This window comes from Salmo salar, chromosome ssa05 (genome assembly GCF_905237065.1).
Source record: "Salmo salar chromosome ssa05, Ssal_v3.1, whole genome shotgun sequence".
NCBI lineage: Eukaryota > Metazoa > Chordata > Actinopteri > Salmoniformes > Salmonidae > Salmo > Salmo salar.
In genome coordinates this window covers 23,508,979-23,532,921 of record NC_059446.1, presented here as the reverse complement: position 1 = coordinate 23,532,921, position 23,943 = coordinate 23,508,979, and the positions used below count along the sequence as shown (strand labels likewise).

The 23,943-nt window shown below is 43.4% G+C and overlaps 1 protein-coding gene across 5 annotated transcripts in view; it reads right to left on the bottom strand.

The window, feature by feature from the left end:
- The window catches only part of diaph2 (diaphanous-related formin 2), a 759,144-nt gene that overhangs the window by 691,958 nt on the left and 43,243 nt on the right, over window positions 1-23,943 (bottom strand). For all 5 annotated transcript variants that reach the window (XM_045717986.1, XM_045717985.1, XM_014199083.2 and 2 more), the window contains one exon: window positions 5,181-5,285. In XM_045717986.1, the coding sequence (XP_045573942.1) occupies window positions 5,181-5,285 (105 nt within the window). The remainder of the gene's footprint in view (window positions 1-5,180; window positions 5,286-23,943) is intronic.

Below are 23,943 nucleotides of genomic sequence, written 5' to 3'. Positions count from 1 at the left end.
AAGAATTACCTGTCAACTGTAAGAGGTATCAAGCGCACCTTATTCTGACATTACATAGGCTACACACACTACTAAACTCTCCTAGGGTGACATAGCTGTACCAAAAGATCATGTAAGACAGTGTCTGTTCATTTGGCAACCAATATGGAGTGTCTAGTTCACTTGACCTCTAGTGACTCTATGCAGTGTTAGGGTTGATAGGAAAACGCCCTAATTGTCTTTGCGCTTGATCGATTTAGCACAGAATGAACCGCTACAACGACAGTTTGTCCATGGCTAACAAGGTTTCCCAAAGCCAAAACCAATCAGCTGCCATCTGCGCTTGACTTCAGGTGTCAGACTGAGCGACTCCTCGTAGCACCTTGGAGCCCATGTAGTCAGCATGATTTCTGGAGTTTAACCTTGTTATCTGTCAATAGTGGTGGGGAATTGGGAGCGTTTTTTCTATTACGGCGGCGGCGGTGCTGTGTCTCGCAGTGGGAGGGTGTCTGTCAGCCCAGTAAATGTATTCTAATCTGCAGCTGAACACACCTCTCTCTCGCCAGCCAGCTGCACTCCGAGAAGCACAGCGCGCACTGATCACAGGAAGTTACAAAGTCACTGCACATCAAGTGAGGGAAAACATAGTCACGAGCTCTGCCTCTCTCACCAACACTGCCTCTCTCGCTTTTCTGCTTTCCTTCACTCATTCCCTTTCCCTGCAGTCCTCTCTTTCTCTCTGCAGTCCTCTCTTTCTCTCTGCAGTCCTCTCTTTCTCTCTGCAGTCCTCTCTTCATCTCTTATTCTTTATCTCCCTCTCTCATTATCAATCTCTCTCTCGGTCTTTCTCTCCCACTCTCCCATTTGACGCTCGGCTTCCCTCACCTCCATCAGCGTTTATGACGGCAATAATGTCACTTTTAACTGTGTTGCCGCTTGATCATGTGCACTGTGCTTTTCACCATAAATCCACATTTCCCCAGTCGTCCTCTGATGAATCTAGCATGTCATTGTCTAACGTTGAGGGATCATGCTGTCGGGTTATTATTGGGAGATTTGGGACCTTGAATCACATAGAGGCAGGGACAACTGGGAACTACTGCTGTCTCCAGCGTTGTTTTAACGTTGACAAGACTCCACGGTGAGAACATTAAACATGTTTCTCTTCAGGCTTGCTGTTTTGGCGGCTTGACCAAAAAGAACAGACATTATCTAGAAGAAAAAAGCAAGTAGATGTGTCAGGGAGGAGCTTGAGGAGGAATAGCACTGAGTACTTACATCCATTTCCCCGCGCAAGGTAACACCTCGTTCTCGATAAAACCGTGATAGAATTCCTGTCAGTTCTCAGAGGAAAAAACACGACCTAAAGCTAATTCTAATAATAGTTGAATGCTTGGTTATTGTATGCTAATGAGGACCTCTAGCGCGCCATTATAGAACAACTCCCTAGTAAACAAACTTCTGAGGGAGATGTCATCTTATCAGGAGCGGTAGTACTTATTTATATTCTCCTCTTACTGTCATTACCATTAGCATCCTTTCTCATGGTGTAGGGAAAATATAGGATTTTATTATTCACTAGACCAGATAACAGTGTGACAGGAGAAGATGAAGCCCTTGATTCTCTGACCAACTGTCAGGCTTCACTGAGAGAACGGGGTGCTTCACTGAGAGAACGGGGTGCTTCACTGAGAGAACGGGGTGGTTCACTGAGAGAACGGGGTGCTTCACTGAGAGAACGGGGTGCTTCACTGAGAGAACGGGGTCCTTCACCGTGTGGCTCAGTTGGTAGAGCATGGTGTTTGCAACGCCAGGGTTGTGGGTTCGATTCCCACGGGGGACCAGTACGGAGAAAAAATGTATGAAAATGTATGAAATGTATGCATTTACTACTGTAAGTCGCTCTGGATAAGAGCGTCTGCTAAATGACAAAAATGTAAAATGTAGAACGGGGTGCTTCACTGAGAGAACGGGGTGCTTCACTGAGAGAACGGGGTGGCACATTGGTGATTGATGATTGGTCAAATCCCTTTAAAATACCAGGATGTTGATTTCACATTGTGTTCGTACAAAGGCAGCAAAATGGCTGCTCAAAACATTTGAACTAGCTTCCCCTCAAGACCCGACCATCACACTCATCCCCATCTCATCATGAAACACTGAACATGTTGAACTGGAACAGGGAAGTCATCTGCAAGGCAAAAGAGAAGTAAGCAAAGTTGATGTTTTTCCAGCACACTGGGAATAGACGGGAAATGATTGCGTTAGCGTGAAAGGCATGCATTTGTCAGAATGATATAAAATTAAAAGAGAGGAGAGAAAGAAAACGGGCTTCATGCGTTGTTAACGGTCAAGGACAGCCACACTTGCTGCAACAGCTGCACTTCATATTCAAATGACCAGGGTCAACGCCAATAGAAACATTCTCCTTTAAAAAAAGACATTGAGTCCATCCCAAATGGCACCCTATTCCCTATGCAGTGCACTACTTTTGACCAGAGCCCTATCTTAAGTACTGCACTACATAGGGAATATGGTGCCATTTGGGACAGACTAATCTTTGTTTTGTGTTGGGGGGTAATTTGAAAGGCTCCCACAGAGGCACCCTGGTAGTATATGGGAAGAGTTCTCCATCTTGCTCGGTGATGAAGTAGCGAGGCAGCAACGTATGAAAAATACAACTCTGGAGAGGAGCCATGTTGGGAGAGAACAAACAAACTAATAATCAACCCTGTAGTCCCATTAGCTAGCTAGTATTTTAGCCTAATATCTGCAGGGAAATATACTCCAGTATATCAACACGCTAATGGTCATACTGTTCATAGAAGACTGATAAAAACTATATGTTGGATGATATACTGCATTAATAGATTTGGAGAAGAAATAATTGCAACATTATCCAGAACAATAAAGGATACTAGCACTATGTACTGAGTCTCAAAATGGGTGTTCAGGCAAGCAGAAAAAGCCACAGGATGTTGGGGACACATTTGTCGCTCCACCAATATTTGCACTTTAAACCTTCATTCTCAATGCAATCCGGTCCACATACTGTGCTGTACCTGAAACTTAGAAGGGATAGACTGACTTACAACTTCACCTAGATGGATTTGAGGTATTGCTGGGAGAGCTGATGGAATTCTCTATTGCCCCCTCAAATGAACCCTTTCTTCTCTGTCTGCATAACCCATAGGGAACAAGCTAAAATATAGATGGTACACAGACAGCTCCCATTCTACTGATGCCATTCTACTTTATATATTTCTATGGTCTCTATTAGTTGATAAGGGGCAATGATCCAGTCTAGAACAGATAGACACACAGGAAAGAGGTGACTTGGTGTGTGATTGAGAGAGTCTACGTTATTAGTACATTTTCCTGCAAATGGAAAATTCTGTTGGAAGCAAACAATCACGCATACAAAGAAGACCCTAAAAACTGCGATTCCATAGGACGGCGATCATCTTTGGTAGGGGAAGAGAACACCCAAAGATTGAATAAGGCACCACCAAAAATCTGCCTTACTCAAGAACCATCCTTGGATGTGTAGTGCACTACTTTTGACCAGGGGCCATAGGGCCATTTGAAACATAGCCCAGCCTACCCTTCACCTACAGGAGTCTAATTGGCCAGGGTAATTCTATGTCTTCCTTATTTACAGAAACCAGTGGGATGGATTGGGTTTCTAACAGGGTGAGGGGTTTTGCTCTGCCGTGTTGTAGACAGGCACTTATCACACATAAACATATCTAAACTCATGTAAAACTGGTTCCTGGACCACTTCCACCCTATCATGGAGGTGTAGGTTGGTGTGTGTCTCGCTTTGTTTGTTTGTTTGTTTTTGTGTTTGTCTATATTGTATCGTGACATGGTTCTGACCGGCTCCCACCTACAGGGCCTATAGAATGTGAGGGGTAGGGAGGGCCCTGAAATACAGTGCTAGTCCCTTTCATCCAGACAGAGGCGGCTGTTCATCTGAATAATATAGCAGCGCTCACAAAACATAATGGGCCCGGTGAAAAATTCAATCATCTCTGATCATCATCATTATTAATAAAGCCAGTTAATTACCATAACAATGAGAGAGGTAATACATTATAATGTCAAAGGCCAGCGGAGTCGGAGTGATTTAGACGGGAGAAGAAATCACTTTTCCTTTTGTGTTGACAGGAGTCTATCCTCAGTAGGGGCCCTAAACTTCATAAAGAGAAAAGGAGAATTCACCCTAAAACCCTGGGATTACCCTCAAACGCAATGGGTTTACTGCTCTTATTGGTTTTGAGTGATGAAAGTGTCATGTTTCAAGATTATGCCGCTTTGGGACAGCGATGCGTTCCAAATTCAAATGAAAACTTGATCTCTCCCCAATATTAAGCCACTGAGAGTTACGGTTGCGCTACATCAAAAGTGGTTTGATAAGCATGCGGGAAAAAAGGTTACAAATAAATAAAACGGAGGCGGCAATCAGAGATTGGGGGCTTGAGCAAGGAGAGAGAGACGGAGTTAGAGTGATGGGCAGGTAGAGAGAGACGGAGTGAGATAGTGACGGGCAGGTAGAGAGAGAGACGGAGTGAGAGAATGACGGGCAGGTAGAGAGAGAGAGAGAGAGAGACGGAGTGAGAGAGAGTGACGGGCAGGTAGAGAGAGACGGAGTGAGAGAGAGTGACGGGCAGGTAAAGAGAGAGACGGAGTGAGAGAGTGACGGGCAGGTAGAGAGAGAGACAGAGTGAGAGAGTGACGGGCAGGTAGAGAGAGAGACGGAGTGAGAGAGTGACGGGCAGGTAGAGAGAGAGACGGGGTGAGAGTGACGGAGTGAGATAGTGACGGGCAGGTAGAGAGAGAGACGGAGTGAGAGAATGACGGGCAGGTAGAGAGAGAGAGAGAGACGGAGTGAGAGAGTGACGGGCAGGTAGAGAGAGAGAGGGAGTGAGAGAGTGACGGGCAGGTAGAGAGAGAGAGGGAGTGAGAGAGTGACAGGCAGGTAGAGCGAGAGAGAGGGAGTGAGAATGACAGGCAGGTAGAGAGAGAGCTACAGAAAGAAAGCAGAGCAGGTTAATCTCATAATTCTGTAGTGTCTTGGTAGAATAGAATATCTTATTTTTCATGCCCACTAACTACTACTACACTGGGTGAGAGTAGGTTAGAACGGTTACAATACAGATATAATGCAGAAAGCCCATTGGTTTACAACTAGGACTTACAGATTTAGCGGTGGCAGAGATGTACTGGACAACCATCTCTCGCTTGGTGCTCAGGTCCTTCCCACGCAGGGGGGCTTTACGCTCCTCATTCAGGTTCATGTCCTCCTGAGGAAACAAACACAGAAAGTGAGGACAGATGAATACTACACATAACGGGAAGCTGAGGTTATTTAAAATCCATTAAGACTCCAACTACATTCATTTTTTGACTTGTAAATTAATGATACCCATTGATTGAAGACGAGCTTCGTTGAACTGTCCTACCCCATCAGAACCCAAAATCTAAGCTCGTTTTACTCCAATGTTTGTAAACAAAGTAAATAAAAAAAAATATATATATAGCCTTAAAACATGGTTAAAACTGTAATTGTGGGCCTCCCGAGTGGCGCAGCGGTCTAAGGCACTGCAGTGCTTGAGGGGTCTCTACAGATCCTGGTTCGATCCTGGGCTGTGTCGTAGACCGGCCGCGACCGGGAGACCCATGAGGCGACGTACAATTGGCCCAGCATCGTCCGGGTTAGGGGAGGGCTTGGCCGGCCGGGATGTTCTTGTCCCATTGCGTTCTAGCGACTAATGTGGCGGGCTGGGCGCATGCACACTGACACGGTCGCCAGTGGTACAGTGTTTCCTCCGACACATTGGTGTGGCTGGCTTCCGGGTTAAGCGAGCAGTGTGTCAAGAAGCAGTGCTGCTTGGCAGGATCATGTTTCGGAGGACACATGGCTCTCGACCTGCGCCATACGGGAGTTGCAACGATGAGACAAGACTACCAATTGGATATCACGAAATGGGGAGAAAAAGGGGTAAAAAGTCAAATAAAAAATATTTTAAAAATATATATATATATATATAACTTTAATTGTGATATCATAGATGGTCGGTCCTTGCATCCAAATGAGAGGAGTTACAATTCTAGAGCTTTTCACCGAAACAGGGAGAATGTGTTGTGTTACTGTTTTAACTGCTGATTGCTGCTTTAAAGGATGTCAACACTCTTCACTCAAATGGAAACAGTCAATGATTCTCCCACTGTTTGTTGCTCTTAAAGATGCAGTCCTTACTTAAGCAATAAGGCACGAGGGGGTGTGGTATATGGCCAATACACCACGGCTAAGGGCTGTTCTTATGCACGACGCAACGTATACAGGCCTTAGCCGTGGTATATTGGCCATTTACCACAAACCCCCGAGGTGCCTTATTGCTATTATAAACTGGTAACCAACATAATTAGAGCAGTAAAAATAAATGTTTTGTCATACCCGTGGTATATGGTCTGACATTCCACTGTTGTCAGCCAATCAGCATTCAGGGCTCGAACCATCCAGTTTATAAAAGGGTTTAATCCTAAATGCTGATTGGTTAAAACCGCATTCCGGCCGGTGTCTATTCTACAAGTTGCCACCAGCTAAATCTATGATGTTAAAATGCCCATTTAATCTGTTCCATCTGACTGCACAATCCACTGTCTCATCAGCCCAGCCAGGCAATTTATAAACTTCATCTCCACTATAAAAAGCATCTAGACATACATCATGTCTTTTAGACTCTAAAAAGCAACAAGACATTATCTCACATTACTTTTAAACTAACATTTAGTTTTCAAAAGTGGAGATATGTATAAACCTTGCGGTCTGGTCTCTCTGACATTTGCAACTTTGTTTCAATATTCAAATTCAATCTCCAGCTGTCACATAGTAATGAACGTGTCGGGAGTCAGGATGAGACAGACAGGCAGGCAGCTTTTCTCAGCCAGTCGACATCATGAATCAGCATCATTTTTATGGATATATAGAAAGAAATATCAGTAGAAAACAGGTCAAAAGTTTGCAGTCTTTCCAGCTTCAGTTTGAAGTGATTGTGTTAGCTGTGTTGTTGGCTAGCTCTCAAACAGCAGTGTCCTGATGAGAGAGAACATTTTATATGCCAGGTGAAATTGCAAATAAATGTCACTAGAAAACAGCTTAAACAAATGCAAATGCAGCTACTTTGTTGTTATTCTGGCTGCACTGTTTGACATGACTGTAAGTTAGCCATAGTTGGCTAGCTAGCAAGCAAGGGATAAGAACGTTGCCAGTCAGCATGGCAATGGAACATTTAGAACGAACGACTGGGTCGCGTCCATAGATACAGAACAAAAAGACTGAATGACTGGGTCGCGTCCATAGATACAGAACAAAAAGACAATGACTGGGTCGCGTCTCTGGCAACCGAACTGATAGAACAACAACCAGCCGGCTTGGGAAGCAACCCTAGATGTGTCGGGGCTATATCTTGTGGAAGGATGAAATAGTACGAATAAATTCATCAAAATAACGTTTTTCATGAAGATTTGTCAATCATTATTTTAATATGTTGGTAACCCTTTGTACAAAAGTGATAATGCCCTCGAAGCCAGTGTTTGGAGGATGTATCGGGCCTAACAAACACCGGCTTCTCGGGCATTATCACTTAAATAAAGAGGATGCTATACAAGAAAAGGTAAACCATCATAGCACTTTATGTCCAGCTGCTGTACTACAGTTGAGGATACACAGTCCCCCCCTCTCTCTATAGGGTTCTGTACTACAGTTTGGGTACACAGTCCCCCCTCTCTCTATAGGGTTCTGTACTACAGTTGAGGGTACACAGTCCCCCCTCTCTCTATAGGGTTCTGTACTACAGTTGAGGGTACACAGTCCCCCCTCTCTCTATAGGGTTCTGTACTACAGTTGAGGATACACAGTCCCCGCCTCTCTCTATAGGGTTCTGTACTACAGTTGAGGGTACACAGTCCCCCCCTCTCTCTATAGGGTTCTGTACTACAGTTTGGGTACACAGTCCCCCCCTTTCTCTATAGGGTTCTGTACTACAGTTTGGGTACACAGTCCCCCCCTTTCTCTATAGGGTTCTGTACTACAGTTTGGGTACACAGTCCCCCCCTTTCTCTATAGGGTTCTGTACTACAGTTTGGGTACACAGTCCCCCCCTCTTTCTATAGGGTTCTGTACTACAGTTGAAGGTACACAGTCCCCCCCTCTCTCTATAGGGTTCTGTACTACAGTTGAGGGTACACAGTCCCCCTCTCTCTATAGGGTTCTGTACTACAGTTGAGGGTACACAGTCCCCCCCTCTCTCAATAGGGTTCTGTACTACAGTTGAGGGTACACAGTCCCCCCCTCTATAGGGTTCTGTACTACAGTTGGGGTACACAGTCCCCCCCCTCTATAGGCAATATGACAGACAGGCATAGCAATAGGAGGTAATGTGGACAAGCCCACAGCTAGCGACAGTGATAACTACCCCTGGAAACAGAAGAGTGAGGCCATGATGCATTACCCTATGTTATACAACAGAGTGGATATCATACAACACTGCCTGTACAGTGGATGGGTAAGGATGATTACCATCCAACACTGTCATACCACAGCGCCTGGATGGACAGTAGCCAATGTCTCATTAGCTATTATCTTCAGCAAACATGCTACGTTTTACTCTGCATCACAAAAAGGCCCTTTCTTGTCAAAGAGATGAGGGGATGGAGGGAGTGAGGGATGGAAAGAAGAGCACTAAAAGCAGGGGAATGACATGATGATGAGGATAGCAGGAGGATGGGAGGATGTTTATTTGGAGCACTCTCAGACAAAGGTATGGACAGAATGACATAGAAAAACACATGGCTAAAGTGATATGGCTGAGTGGTGCTGCTGTGGAACAAGGCTGCACTCTAGTGGGAGAATTGTGTGTTTTTCTTTTGTTTGATGTCTTTCTGTACACAGTGAGTTGACTTTTGCAGAAGGTGGTGGTTTTGGATGTACAGAAGGACTGGGAACTGCCAGACACAATATCACCATCCTTAGGTGTCGATGCGATATGTACGGCGATTCTTACGATTCTATATGTACTGCGATTCGATACTGTGATTTTATTGTGATGCGATTTTCCAGACATATTGCTCAGCATATGTCTGCTACAGAGAGACAAGGGAGAGCCACGAGAAAACATGTTTTGATCAGTCATGGAAATGAAAGTGCTGAAAACAAATTGGCTCCCTATTTAAAAAGAAGATGGAGAACAAGCTATGAGTTTTGGTGCAGGTAAAGCCAACTTGCACAAAAATAATAGTGATATTGTGAAACGATACATCTTCAAAAAGAATATCTTGATATGTAACTATCTATTTCCCCCATCACTAATGTATAGCCCAGAATATAACAGAGATAGGTTGCATCCCAAATGGGACCCTATTCCCCATATAATGCACTACTTTCGGCCCTTGTCAAAAGTAGTGCACTGTGAAGAAAATTTGGGGCGCCGCCATAGATAAAACAACCTTACGGTATATGTCTACTATATGATCTAACATTTGGTGAAGGGATTTCAATTCCTGTCCCTTTTATTCTGTAGGCTATTGACTGGTACAGTATAGTCTGTGGCTGTTGTAAGGCACAACATCATGGTTATTACCATTAAGGTATCATGATCCACTAGGTACAGCATCATGATCCACTAGGTACAGCATCATGATCCACTATGTACAGCATCATCATCCACTAGGTACAGCATCATGATCCACTAGGTACAGCATCATGGTTATTACCATTAAGGTATCATGATCCACTAGGTACAGCATCATGATCCACTAGGTACAGCATCATGATCCACTAGGCACAGCATCATCGTTATTACCATTAAGGTATCATGATCCACTAGGTACAGCATCATGATCCACTAGGTACAGCATCATGATCCACTAGGTACAGCATCATGGTTATTACCATTAAGGTATCATGATCCACTAGGTACAGCATCATGGGTATTACCATTAAGGTATCATGATCCACTAGGTACAGCATCATGATCCACTAGGTACAGCATCATGATCCACTAGGTACAGCATCATGGTTATTACCATTAAGGTATCATGATCCACTAGGTACAGCATCATGGGTATTACCATTAAGGTATCATGATCCACTAGGTACAGCATCATGATCCACTAGGTACAGCATCATGATCCACTAGGTACAGCATCATCATCCACTAGGTACAGCATCATGATCCACTAGGTACAGCATCATCGTTATTACCATTAAGGTATCATGATCCACTAGGTACAGCATCATGATCCACTAGGTACAGCATCATGATCCACTAGGCACAGCATCATCGTTATTACCATTAAGGTATCATGATCCACTAGGTACAGCATCATGATCCACTAGGTACAGCATCATGATCCACTAGGTACAGCATCATGGTTATTACCATTAAGGTATCATGATCCACTAGGTACAGCATCATGGGTATTACCATTAAGGTATCATGATCCACTAGGTACAGCATCATGATCCACTAGGTACAGCATCATGATCCACTAGGTACAGCATCATGGTTATTACCATTAAGGTATCATGATCCACTAGGTACAGCATCATGGGTATTACCATTAAGGTATCATGATCCACTAGGTACAGCATCATGATCCACTAGGTACAGCATCATGATCCACTAGGTACAGCATCATCATCCACTAGGTACAGCATCATGATCCACTAGGTACAGCATCATCGTTATTACCATTAAGGTATCATGATCCACTAGGTACAGCATCATGGTTATTACCATTAAGGTATCATGATCCACTAGGTACAGCATCATGGGTATTACCATTAAGGGTAGCATGACCCACTAGGGAGTAGAAACTTTTACCAGTTTTCTAATGGAGGGACCGGCAGGCTTTTTAATTCATCTCTGAACTCTGCTAATTTGGCCGGCTAATTGGCATTTATTAAACAAGGAAAAACGCGAAGTGGAGAATAAAGGGGGGGATGAAGGGACAGAGAGGGGGGAGACAGTTGGGCCTGCGGAGTACTCATCTGGGCCAACTGGAAGAGAAAAGCTTCTCTCTGTGTTCCGCCTCCCAAAAATGATTTATGATCCATTCATAATGATATCCTCGCAGGTCCGCGTGGAAGAATCCCAAGATATCCCTGGCTGCCGACTCGGGTAAATTAAACATTTACACAGGCAACCCCAAACACTTGACTGTGTGTGGAGCTATCTGGCGGTAGTGGAGACATCTGCGTGTGTTCTTTCAGCCGAACGGACTGGGCCTCAACTCTGCATGGCCTGAATACTGTGGGAAACAACTTGAGACTGCCTCAGATACGTCCGAAATCACAGAGCAGGGCCTCCCGAGTGGCACAGCCGTGACTGGGAGACCCATGTGCCGGCGCACAATTAGCCCAGCGCCGTCCGGGTAAGGCCGGCAGGGATGCTCGTATCCCATCGCGCACTAATGACTCCTGTGGCTGGCCGGGCGGATGCACGCTGACACGGTCGCTAGGTGTTTCCTCCAACACATTGGTGCGGCTGGCTTCCGGGTTAAGCGGGCGTTGTGTCAAGAAGCAGTGCGGCTTGGCTGGGTTGTGTTTCGGAGGACGCACGGCTCTCGACCTTCGCCTCTCCCGAGTCCGTACGGGAGTTGATGCAATGGGACAAAACTGTAAAACTTCCAATTGGATACCAAGAAATTGGGGAGAAAAAGGGGTAAATATATATTTTTTTAAGCGAATAATAAAAAAAAATCACAGAGCAATGCGGAGAAATGTGCTGCCTGTGAACGCAGATTGGCTCCGATTGCAAGGGATAATGTATGTGTACCGTCATAGCTGTCTTCTATTGAAATGCATATGGACAAGAGTCACGATCCAGTAGGACAGAAGTATGAGGAGGAGGAGGAGAGAAAGCATTGTTTTGATTTGCTTTGACAAATGTAATATTTTCTCCACAAGTTAGATTCATGGCGTATAGGGGTCATCGTGTCTCTCCTCCTCTGTGCTTTAAGTGCAGAGGGAAAGTGTAACTGCAATGGAGAATCACAGAGAGGCTGTTATTATGGAGAATGCTGCTCCTGGCAGTGAGGCATAGGCACACAAAGGCTCAAACAAGCCTCATCCGCACAGCACTCTGCAATGGTCACTTTCATTCCCTCGGTCTCTCACTCTCTTCTACGACTTCAGTGGGCATTAGGTGGGGGGACGAGGGTCATCATTTGGATCTATTAACTGCCAAGGCTGAAGAAAGGAATCATAAAGAGCTCATAAAACTGAAAACTAGAAGAACAGGTTGATGGCAGTTCACAGATACACATCAGTTCCAGGTATTCTCCTCCTAGAATATGACAGACAAGCAATAAGACAAACAGGCAAAGCAACGGGAGGTAATGTGGATACGACCCACAGCTAGTAACAGTGATAACTACAAGTGGAAGAAGAGTGAGGCCGGAGTATGATGTATCAATGGGCCCCGGTCATAAGTAGCACACTGTATACAGAATAGGCCAAGGAAATATTCTTCCACAATAGCGACAGGTTGGTATGATATCCACCCTGCAGTATAACAGAGTGGACAGGGTGCCATTTGGGGTGCATCCTTGGAACATTCTGTGCCAAGATGGAGAAGCGTGTTATCATGTACAATGCTGCTGCCTATTGCTCATCTCTCTGACTGTGTGTCTGTACGTAACGTGATTCACAGCGGTGGACCAGGCATGCGGTGGTCGTTCCAATAACATCATTCACACAGAGACAGACGTGTTGGTCTGGAGGGCATGGCCTAGAGAAGAGGAGTGACCCGTCCCTCTGTCCGCTTGTCCATCCTGAGGCATCCTCGCCGCTCATCACAACCCCATCCTCGTCCCTCCTAGCCCGCCCTTGTATGAAACGTGTCTGAATGTTCATGTTAGATGGGAGCGATGGAGCTGATGGGGAGGGGTACAGATTCATGAAGAAGGGGGTTTGCCGCTGGCTAAATGAGGAGTGAAACACGTGTATCACATGGCGGCTCGCTGTTTTCCCAGCACCATTAAGAATCCTGCCACAGCACCTCCTTCTCGCCAAAGACGCTTCCTCCAATGAGAGATTTCATCAGAGGATTTACCGCTGTGAATTTATATCAGGGGCTCCGACTCCGGGGTCCAGCTGTGCACATCAAGACTAAAGAACCCAAGGACGCTGCACAACACACACACTCCTTGTGGCGGAGTGGAAGCCACAGCAGCCTTAATGTGACTCCCAGGCACTACACCCTACACAACCGTAACGCTAACACTACACAACCACTACTGTAACACTAACATCACACCGTAACACTAACACTACCGTAACACTAACACCACACCCTACACAACCGTAACACTAACACTACACCCTACCGTAACACTAACACCACACCCTACCGTAACACTAACACCACACCCTACTGTAACACTAACACCACACCCTACTGTAACACTAACACCACACCCTACTGTAACACTAACACCACACCCTACACTACTGTAACGCTAACACTACACCCTACACTACTGTAACACTAACACCACACCCTACACTACTGTAATGCTAACACTACCACTACTGTAATGTTAACACTACACCATACACTACTGTAACGCTAACACTACACCCTACACAACCGTAACACTAACACCACACCCTACACTACTGTAACGCTAACACTACTGTAACACTAACACTACCACTACTGTAACACTAACACTACCACTACTGTAACACTAACACTACCACTACTGTAACACTAACACTACTGCAACTCTTACACTACCACTACTGTAACACTACACTACCACTACTGTAACACTACACTACCACTACAGTACTATAACACTACCACTACTGTAACACTAACACTACCATTACTGTAACACCACCGTACTGTAACACCACCACTACAGTGTACTGTAACACCACTACTACAGTACACACTACACAGTACTGTAACACCACCACTACAGTACTGTAACATCACCGTACTGTAACACCACCACTACAGTAGTGTAACACCAACACCAGCGTACTGTAACACCACCACTACAATACTGTAACACTACACCACCGTACTGTAACACCACCGTACTGTAACACCACCACTACAGCACTGTAACATCACCGTACTGTAACACCACCACTACAATACTGTAACACCACCGTACTGTAACACCACCACTACAGCACCGTAACACCACCACTACAGCACTGTAACACTACAGTACTGTAACACCACCGTACTGTAACACTATCACTACTGTAACACCACCACTACAGCACTGCAACACCACCACTACAGCACTGTAACACTAACACTACTGTAACACTAACACTACTGTAACACTACACTACCACTACAGTACTGTAACACCTTCACTACCACTACTATAACACTAACACTACTGTAACACCAACACCACCGTACTGTAACACTACAGTGTACTGTAACACTACCACTACAGTACTGTAACACTAACACTACAGTACTGTAACACTAACACTACAGTACACACTGCACAGTACTGTAACACTACCACTACAGTACTGTAACACTACCACTGTACACACTGCACAGAAATGTAACGTTAACACTACACAGTACTGTAACACTAACACTTCAGTACACACTATAGTAATACACCCAAAGTATTGTCATAAACACTGGATAGGTGCAGTGAAATGTGTTGTTTACAGGGTCAACCATATAAGCATGGCACCCCTGGAACAAATTAGTGTAAAGTGCCTTGTTCACGGGCAAATCGGAAGATTTTCACCTTGTTGGCTTGGGTATTCAAACCAGCGACCTTCCGGTAACTGGCCCAACGCTCTAACCGCTAGGCAACATACCACCCCTATTGGAACAAGCACAAACGTTAACACTAAACACCACAATACATACACTACCACTACTGTTACACTAACACTACACCCTACACTAACACTCCTCCAGTGGTTTCTTAACAGGCCGGGAGAAGATAATTTGTCTGCATCAACCAACCAACCCTGTGCAGCTCTTCTTCCCAGAACCTTTTGATGACCTGGCAGCATTATGGGCTTATTCTAGCATTGAGTGACATGCAGACAACATGCTGAAAGAAAAACCCATTTGGATTTGTCCTAGTCATTAAAGCACACCAGGGGGCTCCTTGGTCAGCACTAACACCCTAATTTGGAACTCATTTGAAAACAGCAGTGTATGCTATGTTATCGATCAATAAGAGCTGTGGATACAAGGAGACACACAGAGAACAACCAAATGCAAACACTCTGTACGGGGGGCCAGTACAAAAATGCATGAAATGAAATGTATGCATTCACTACTGTAAGTCGCTCTGGATAAGAGCGTCTGCTAAATGACTAAAATGTAAAAAAATGTAAAAATGAGTATCTATGTATTGAGAATAAGATGATGCATTTGACTAGACTTAGCTACTCCAATTCAAGTTGTATTATCATTTCATCATAGGCTGCTGGTGGTACTTCATCTGTGAACATGCTCTGCCTTATATAGATACGGGCAAGTTGGTGCTGGTGGCTTCAAAAGCACGTAAAGATAATACAAATCCTTTTACTTAAAATTCATTACTGTAATCTCGCTTTCAGTGAGGGTTCTCGGCGCAACACATTTTCAGCCGCCGTGAAACATGCCTTCCGTCACTGAGCAAATGGAAGCCTGAGTTTAATGTCACGGCGTGGTGAGCACAAACACAGGAATTGAGAGGTGAGCTGAGTGACAGGCAGGGCATGAGGCGCGCTGAGGCAGGAAAGCACAGAGCAGCAAGAAAACACCAAGCGGCAAGAAAACACCAAGAAGCCAGAAAGCACAAAGCGGCTTGTGATGAAAAAATAAATAAGAGGGAGCATCTTTGGCTCCCGCAATAAAGACCATTGTATGATAAAAGGTACATAGACACACACACACACACACACACACACACAGAGACCTATGCAATGAAGCCTGGGTAATTTAGCCTTGCCCGCTTCAAAAAAAATGGGCTGAAAGCTTTTTGTTAAGATTTTCAATCTGGCAGAATACACAAAGAGCCAGCCAGGGCCAGTTTCTATGGAGTAAAAAGCAGGGGTTGCAAAACATGTTTGACCTCGGAGATTCAGATCAACTTTATTCAGATCAACTTTATTATTCCACCAGGGGGAAATTCATTTGGTCATGTGCTTAAAAAGACAGTATGATATAGCTAGACATTTAAAGTGAAAGAGCAATATGCTGTATACTCGAGGGACCAACATTTTATACAGCCTAATGGCTGTTGGAATAAAAGAGACCATATCTATCTGTTTTAATTTTCTTTTGAAGAAGTCCCTTTCCCCTTGTCCGGCTGCTACTGTGACTGAATTTTATAGTGAAGGGGATGAGCACTGTCCTGTAAAATTCTTTCAAGTTTTAGGAGGAAGAGTTTGTGAAGCTTGACTAGGTCTTGCACTCGCATGTTTCAGAGCGCGCATATCAGACCAAAAGGACACCACACTCTGCAGGACAGATTTATAGAACATTTGTAAGATATGGCAGTCAACATTAAAATGGTCAGTTTGTGTAAAAAAATATATTCTCTGTAGCAATTTCTTTATCTTTGCAAAGGCAGTCATTAAATTTCAGTTAGTCTATTTTGATTCCCAGGTACTTAGTTGAAGTTGGAAGTTTACATACACCATAGCCAAATACATTTAAACACAATTCCTGACATTTAATTCTAGTAAAGATTCCCTGTCTTAGGTCAGTTAGGATCACCACTTTATTTTAAGAATGTGAAATGTCAGAATAATAGCAGAGATTTATTTCAGTTTTAATTATTTCTTTCATCACATTCCCAGTGGGCCAGAAGTTTACATACACTCAATTAGTATTTGGTAGCATTGCCTTTAAAATGTTTAACTTGGGTCAAACGTTTTGGGTAGCCTTTCACAAGCTTCGCACAATTAGTTGGGTGAATTTTGGCCCATTCCTCCTGACATAGCTGGTGTAACTGAGTCAGGTTTGTAGGCCTCCTTGCTCGCACACGCCTTTCAGTTCTGTCCACTCATTTTCTATGGGATTGAGGTCAGGGCTTTGTGATGGCCACTCCAATACCTTGACTTTGTTGTCCTTAAGCCATTTTGCCACAACTTTGGAAGTATGCTTGGGGTCATTGTCCATTTGGAAGACCCATTTGCGACCAAGCTTTAACTTCCTGACTGATGTCTTGAGATGTTGCTTCAATATATCCACATAATTTTCCCACCTCATGATGCCATCTATTTTGTGAAGTGCACCAGTCCCTCCTGCAGCAAAACACCCCCACAACATGATGCTGCCACCCCCGTGCTTCACGTTTGGGATGGTGTTCTTTGGCTTGCAAGCATCCCCCTTTTTCCTCCAAACATAACGATGGTCATTATGGCCAAACAGTTCTATTTTTGTTTCATCAGACCAGAGGATATTTCTCCAAAAAGTACGATCTTTGTCCCCATGTGCAGTTGCAAACTGTAGTCTGGCTTTTTTTATGGCGGTTTTGGAACAGTGGCTTCTTCCTTGCTGAGCGGCCTTTCAGGTTATGTCGATATAGGACTCATTTTACTGTGGATATAGATACTTTTGTACCCGTTTCCTCTAGCATCTTCACAAGGTCATTTGCTGTTGTTCTGGGATTGACTTGCACGTTTCGCACCAAAGTACATTAATCTCTAGGAGACAGAACGCGTCTCCTTCCTGAGCGGTATGACGGCTGAGTGGTACCATGGTGTTTATACTTGCGTACTATTGTTTGTACAGATGAACGTGGTACCTTCAGGCGTTTGGAAATTGCTCACAAGGATGAACCAGACTTGTGGAGGTCTACAATTTATTTCATGAGGTCTTGGCTGATTTCTTTTGATTTTCCCATGATGTCAAGCAAAGAGGCACTGAGTTTGAAGGTCGGCCTTGAAATACATCCACAGGTACACCTCCAATTGACTCCAATTATGTCAATTAGCCTGTCAGAAGCTTCTAAAGCCATGACATCATTTTCTGGAATTTTCCAAGCTGTTTAAAGGCACAGTCAACTTAGTGTATGTAAACTTCTGACCCACTGGAATTGTGATAGTGAATTATAAGTGAAATAATAATAAATTGTTGGGAAAATTACTTGTGTCATGTACAAAGTAGATGTCCTAACCGACTTGCCAAAACTATAGTATGTTAACAATACATTTTTGGAGTGGTTGAATATTGAGTTTTAATGACTCCAACCTAAGTGTATGTAAACTTCTGACTTCAACTGTATACGTAGTCACTCTATGGACTGATTCCCCATTGATCTTTGGCGGGGGTAGTTTTGTTCCTTCTGAAAACAATTTCCATCTCTTTTGTTTTCTTAACGTTTACTTCAAGAAAGTTATCTGCACACCACTGGACGAATTTTGACGTTTCTCTGTCAAAACCTTGAAGAGAGGCTGGGTGGAGGAAACCCACAACAGAGGTGTGATCTTCATATTTAAAAACGTGTGGGCTGAGTCAGAGGCTTGACAATCATTTGGGTACAGGGTGTACAGTATCGGTGAAAGTACGCTACCTTCAGGGGCTACCGTACATACCGTTCAAGACGTAGAGATGGCGGAGTTAAACTTCACTTGTTGAGTACGGTTCACAAGGAAACTATTAATCTACTTGATCGGTAAAGAGTTGACACCTAAATTCACCAGTTTATCAACCAGTAAGCGGGGTTGGATGGTATTAAAGCGCTACTGAAGTCAATGAATACAATACAACAAGATGGGTATGAGTTTAACTTAACATGTAACATTCAAAAAAGTCTGTCATCAACAAGGTGCAGGGTGAGCACTTACAGTATGGTACAGTATACCCATACTGAAAAGCTTCCAAAGTTTTCATCCATAAGTCATTCAATTTACATAACCTATGGATTATTAAAGGTCCAAGGAAGCTATTACCTCAAGCAAGGCTAGTCAGACTACCTTCTACTTGGGTTAAATGTATACTGAACAAAAATATAAACGCAACATGTAAAGTGTTGGTCACATGTTTCATGAGCCGATATAAAAGATCCCAGAAATGTTTGATATGCACAAAAAGCTTATTTCACTCAAATGTTGTTTACATACCTGTTATTGAGCATGTTCTAGCCTGATCAACTCTATGCGAAGGAGATATGTCATGCAGCATGAGGCAAATGGTGGTCATACCAGATACTGACTGGTTTTCTGATCCACTCCCCTACCTTTGTTTTAAAGGTATCTGTGACAAACAGTATATTTAAAGTTGACTGATTCCCTTTTATGAACTTTAACATCCTTGAAATGTTGCATTTGTTCAGTGTAGTACATGCTCCTACTTAGTACTTGGGGTTAATGTAGCATATGCTCCAGTGACAAAATGACTAATCTCTGTGATGATCAAATGCTTCACAGTATAAATCAAACAAACAACCGTAAATCTGATGGGAATGTCAAGCATCCTTTTTCCTCTCCTTTCATTAAGTCAAGCAGAACCCCACAAGGGGATAATGTTGAGCTTAACCCAGCGAGTTCCATGGGAAAGCTCATTGATCAACATGTCCTCTCCTACTAAAGCCATGTGGGGGGGGGTTTAATATAAAACATTTAATAAAAAATAAAGCAACGTCCCTCCTTGGATGTATGTGGGAACACAGCTACCCTTGTTTACATTTAAATATGTATTAGTACAATTAATTACATCTAACTGCACAGTGACTAGAAGCTAACATTCTTTCGAATTCCGATGTTTTATAATGTAGGCTTCCTTATCTGCAGTTAATATGTTTTTTTATTGTCACGCTGTTAGTTGTTAATAGTGGAATAATCTTCTATCCTCAATGATGGGGATTCACAGCCTGCTGGGCTGACTGGCTAGCTACAGGCATAGATACCTCAACTTCTTCTTGCTTGGATATAAACTGCTACTAACACTCAATGGAGACGCACAACAACAGGTTTAACTGATACAAATTCACAGTTTATTACCACACTTGGGTAGATAGGCACACTCTAGCTCATAACACAACAGAAGGAGCATGTTAAAGCCATATGAGTGTTACCCTATAAATACCTGTCTGATATCTGGTGATATTCAGTCGAAAAAGATGCATCTTCACTGGTAACAGGAAGTAGTAATTACAGTAACCAAATGCTCTGTATCACCCTCACTACAGAATTGTATGGTTGTCTCAATAGTTATATAGAGTAACTATAAGAAATAGGCTAACATAAAGCATCAATCAGCAGTATTAACAATTAAAAAGCATACTCCCCTCCCCTTTTTCTGTAAAAAGCTGGAGAAATGTAACCAAAATGTAGACAGAGCTATGAATGCAAGGATTGACCATACATAGTTTTAACCACGTTTTGAGGCTATACAGTCAGTGTCTGTTTACATTGACTTTGTTTACAAACATTGAAGTAAAACAAGCTTATTTTTTGGGTTCATAACAGTGGTCAGTTATACAACGGGTGGGTCTAATCTTGAATGCTGATTGGTTAAAACCGCATTCCAGCCGGTCTCTACAAGTTACCACCGGCTAAATCTATGATGTTAAAATGCCCATTTACTCTGTTCCATTTGACTGAGCAAAGCACTGTCTCATCAGCTCCACCAAGGAAAAGTATAAACATCATCTTCACTATAAAAAATAATCTCGACATTATCTCACATTTTACATTTAGTTTTCAACAGCGGAGATTTGTATAAACCTTGCGATCTGGTCTCTCTGACATGTGCAACTTTGTTTCAATATCTCCAGCTGTCCCATTGTAATGAACGTGTCGGGAGTTGGGATAAGACAAACAAGCGGGCAGTTTTTCCTCAGCCAGTCAAAATCATGAATTAGCATCATTTTTATGGATATATACAAAGGCCTATCAACTATCAGGGGAAATCCCACATCATTAGCTCATTATTATGGATGTATCTAGGGTTGCGCATTTGGGGAATATTCAGGAGGTGGAAACTTTCCTTCGGAATTAATGGGAATATGGGAATATATGGGAATTAGCGGAAATATATGCAAATTATATTAATACCATTTAAATGTAGTTTTTTTTCATTGGATATATTTACCATATATGTAGACAGAAACATAAACATTTTACCTTATAAGTAGACATAATTGCAAATGATTAAATCCTTCCAATAGAAATATATATTTTTTTTTTAATTACGAATTGAACTTTAATTAAATCAGTTGACTCTTCACATGGGATGATTTCACTGAACAACAAAAGGGAATATTGAATGATCCCCAATGATCCATCGCATCTCCCAAAAACATTTTCAACATACATCTGTAAAATGATAGTCTAGAAACTAAAGCTTTGGTTGTCTTCCTCTCAGGCTTCCATGTCTTCTCCCTGGACCTCCTCAATGTCCACCTCTTGAACATCACTCTGAGGCCTCATCTTCACTGTCACTTTCCAACCTTGTAGAGGATGGCTCATTGTCAGGTTCAAAAAGCCTCAAATTTGCCCGGATGGCCACCATTTTTCTACCCTTGTATTGGTCAGCCTGTTGCGTGCTTTGATGTGTGTGTTCCCAAACAAGGACCAGTTGCGCTCTGAGGCAGCTGATGTTAGTGAGATTTGGAGGATGATGGAGGCAACAGGGGAAAGAGCCTCAGATCCACAAAGTCCCTTACACCAGGTGGCTGATGAGATATGTTGGCATGACTGCCATATTGCATCTCCATCCCAAAGCCCTTGCTTGGAAGTGTACTTCGCCAGACTGCCAAGAACCTTGCCCTCATCCAGGCCAAGGTGGGGAGAAACAGTAATGATGACACAATAGGCCTTGTTGATCTCTGCACCAGATGGGATGCTCTTGCCAGCATACTTGGGTCCAACATGTACGCTGCGACGTGTATAGTCTACAGAACTGCAGTTTCCTCTGCTTGGAGCAAAAGTGAAGTGGACAGGGCAGAACGGATTTATTCTCTTACATCTGCAAGCAGACTCTGAACATCAGACAGGATGGCATTGTCTCCTTCAACCTGTGCAATGGCTACTGTTAAAGGTTTCAGGAGTTTCAGGCTGCTTACCACTCTCTCCCAAAATGCAGTGGCTTGCGAAAGTATTCACCCCCTTGGCATTTTTCCTATTTTGTTGCCTTACAACCTGGAATTAAATTAGATTTTTGGGTGGTTTGTATCATTTGATTTGCACAACATGCAAATCACTTTGAAGATGCAAAATATTTTTTATTGTGAAACAAACAAGAAATAAAACAGAAAAACAGAAAACTTGAACGTGCATATCTATTCACCCCCCCTCCACCCCAAAGTCAATACATTGTAGAGCCACCTTTTGCAGCAATTACAGCTGCAAGTCTCTTGGGATATGTCTCTATAAGCTTGGCACATCTAGCCACTGGGATTTTTGCCCATTCTTCAAGGCAAAACTGCTCCAGCTCCTTCAAGTTGGATGGGTTCCGGTGGTGTACAGCAATCTTTAAATCATACCACAGATTCCCAATTGGATTATGTTCTGGGCGTTGACTAGGTCATTCCAAGACATTTACATGTTTCCCCTTAAACCACTCGAGTGTTGCTTTAGCAGGATGCTTAGGGTCATTGTCCTACTGGAAGGTGAACCCCCGTCCCAGTCTCATATCTCTTGAAGACAAACAGGTTTCCCTCAAGAATTTATGTATTTAGCGCCATCCATCATTCCTTCAATTCTGACCAGTTTCCCAGTCTAGCGATGAAAAACATCCCCACAGCATGATGCTGCCACCACGCTTCACTGTGGGGATGGTGTTCTCGGGGTGATGAGAAGTGTTGGTTTTGCTTTTTCCTTGATGGCCAAAAAGCTAAATTTTAGTCTCATCTAACCAGAGTACCTTCTACCGTATGTTTGGGGAGTCTCCTACATGCATTTTGGCGAACACCAAAAAAAAAAATTCTGTCCACTCTTCTGTAAAGCCCAGCTCTGTGGAGTGTACAGCTTAAAGTGGTCCTATAGACAGATCCTTCAATCTCCGCTGTGGAGCTTTGCAGCTCCTTCCTTCTTTGGTCTCTTTGTTGCCTCTCTGATTAATGCCCTCCTTGCCTGGTCCGTGAGTTTTGGTGGGCGGCCCTCTCTTGGCAGGTTTGTTGTGGTGCCATATTCTTTCAATTTTTTAATAATGGATTTAATCGTGCTCTGTGGGATGTTCAAATATTTGGCTATTTTTTATAACCCAACCCTGATCTGTACTTCTATACAACTTTGTCCCTGACCTGTTTGGAGAGCTCCTTGGTCTTTATGGTGCTGCTTGCTTGGTGGTACCCCTTGCTTAGTGGTGTTGCAGACTCTGGGCCTTTCAGAACAGGTGTATATATACTGAGATCATGTGGCAGATCATGTGACACTTAAATAAAGTCCACCTGTGAGCAATCTAACTAATTTTGTGACTTCTGAATGTAATTGGTTGCACCAGATCTTATTTAGGGACTTCAAAGCAAAGGGGGTGTATACATACGCACGCACCACTTTTCCCTTTTTTATTTTTTTGAAGCAAGTAATTTTTTTTTCATTTCACTTCACCAATTTGGACTATTTTGTGTACGTCCATTACATGAAATCCAAATAAAAATCCATTTAAATTACAGGTTGTAATGCAACAAAATGGGAAAATGCCAAGAGGGTGAAAACGTTTGCAAGGCACTGTACATCATCCAGGAGGATCATCTTGATGGGGCTGTCCATATCGGCCGACTGTGATATGGCCATTTCTTGGACAGACTTCTTCCCCTCCAGGAGACATGATGACAACACCACCCCAACGGTGTTGCTGGGCAGCTTCAATGTGGTGCTCTTATTCTTCTCACTTTGCTTGGTGAGGTAGATTGCTGTTGTAACTTGATGACCCTTCACATACCTAACCATTTCCTTGGCTCTCTTGTAGAGTGTATCCAGGACTCCTCCATTTTAGACCAAGCAGCCTGCAT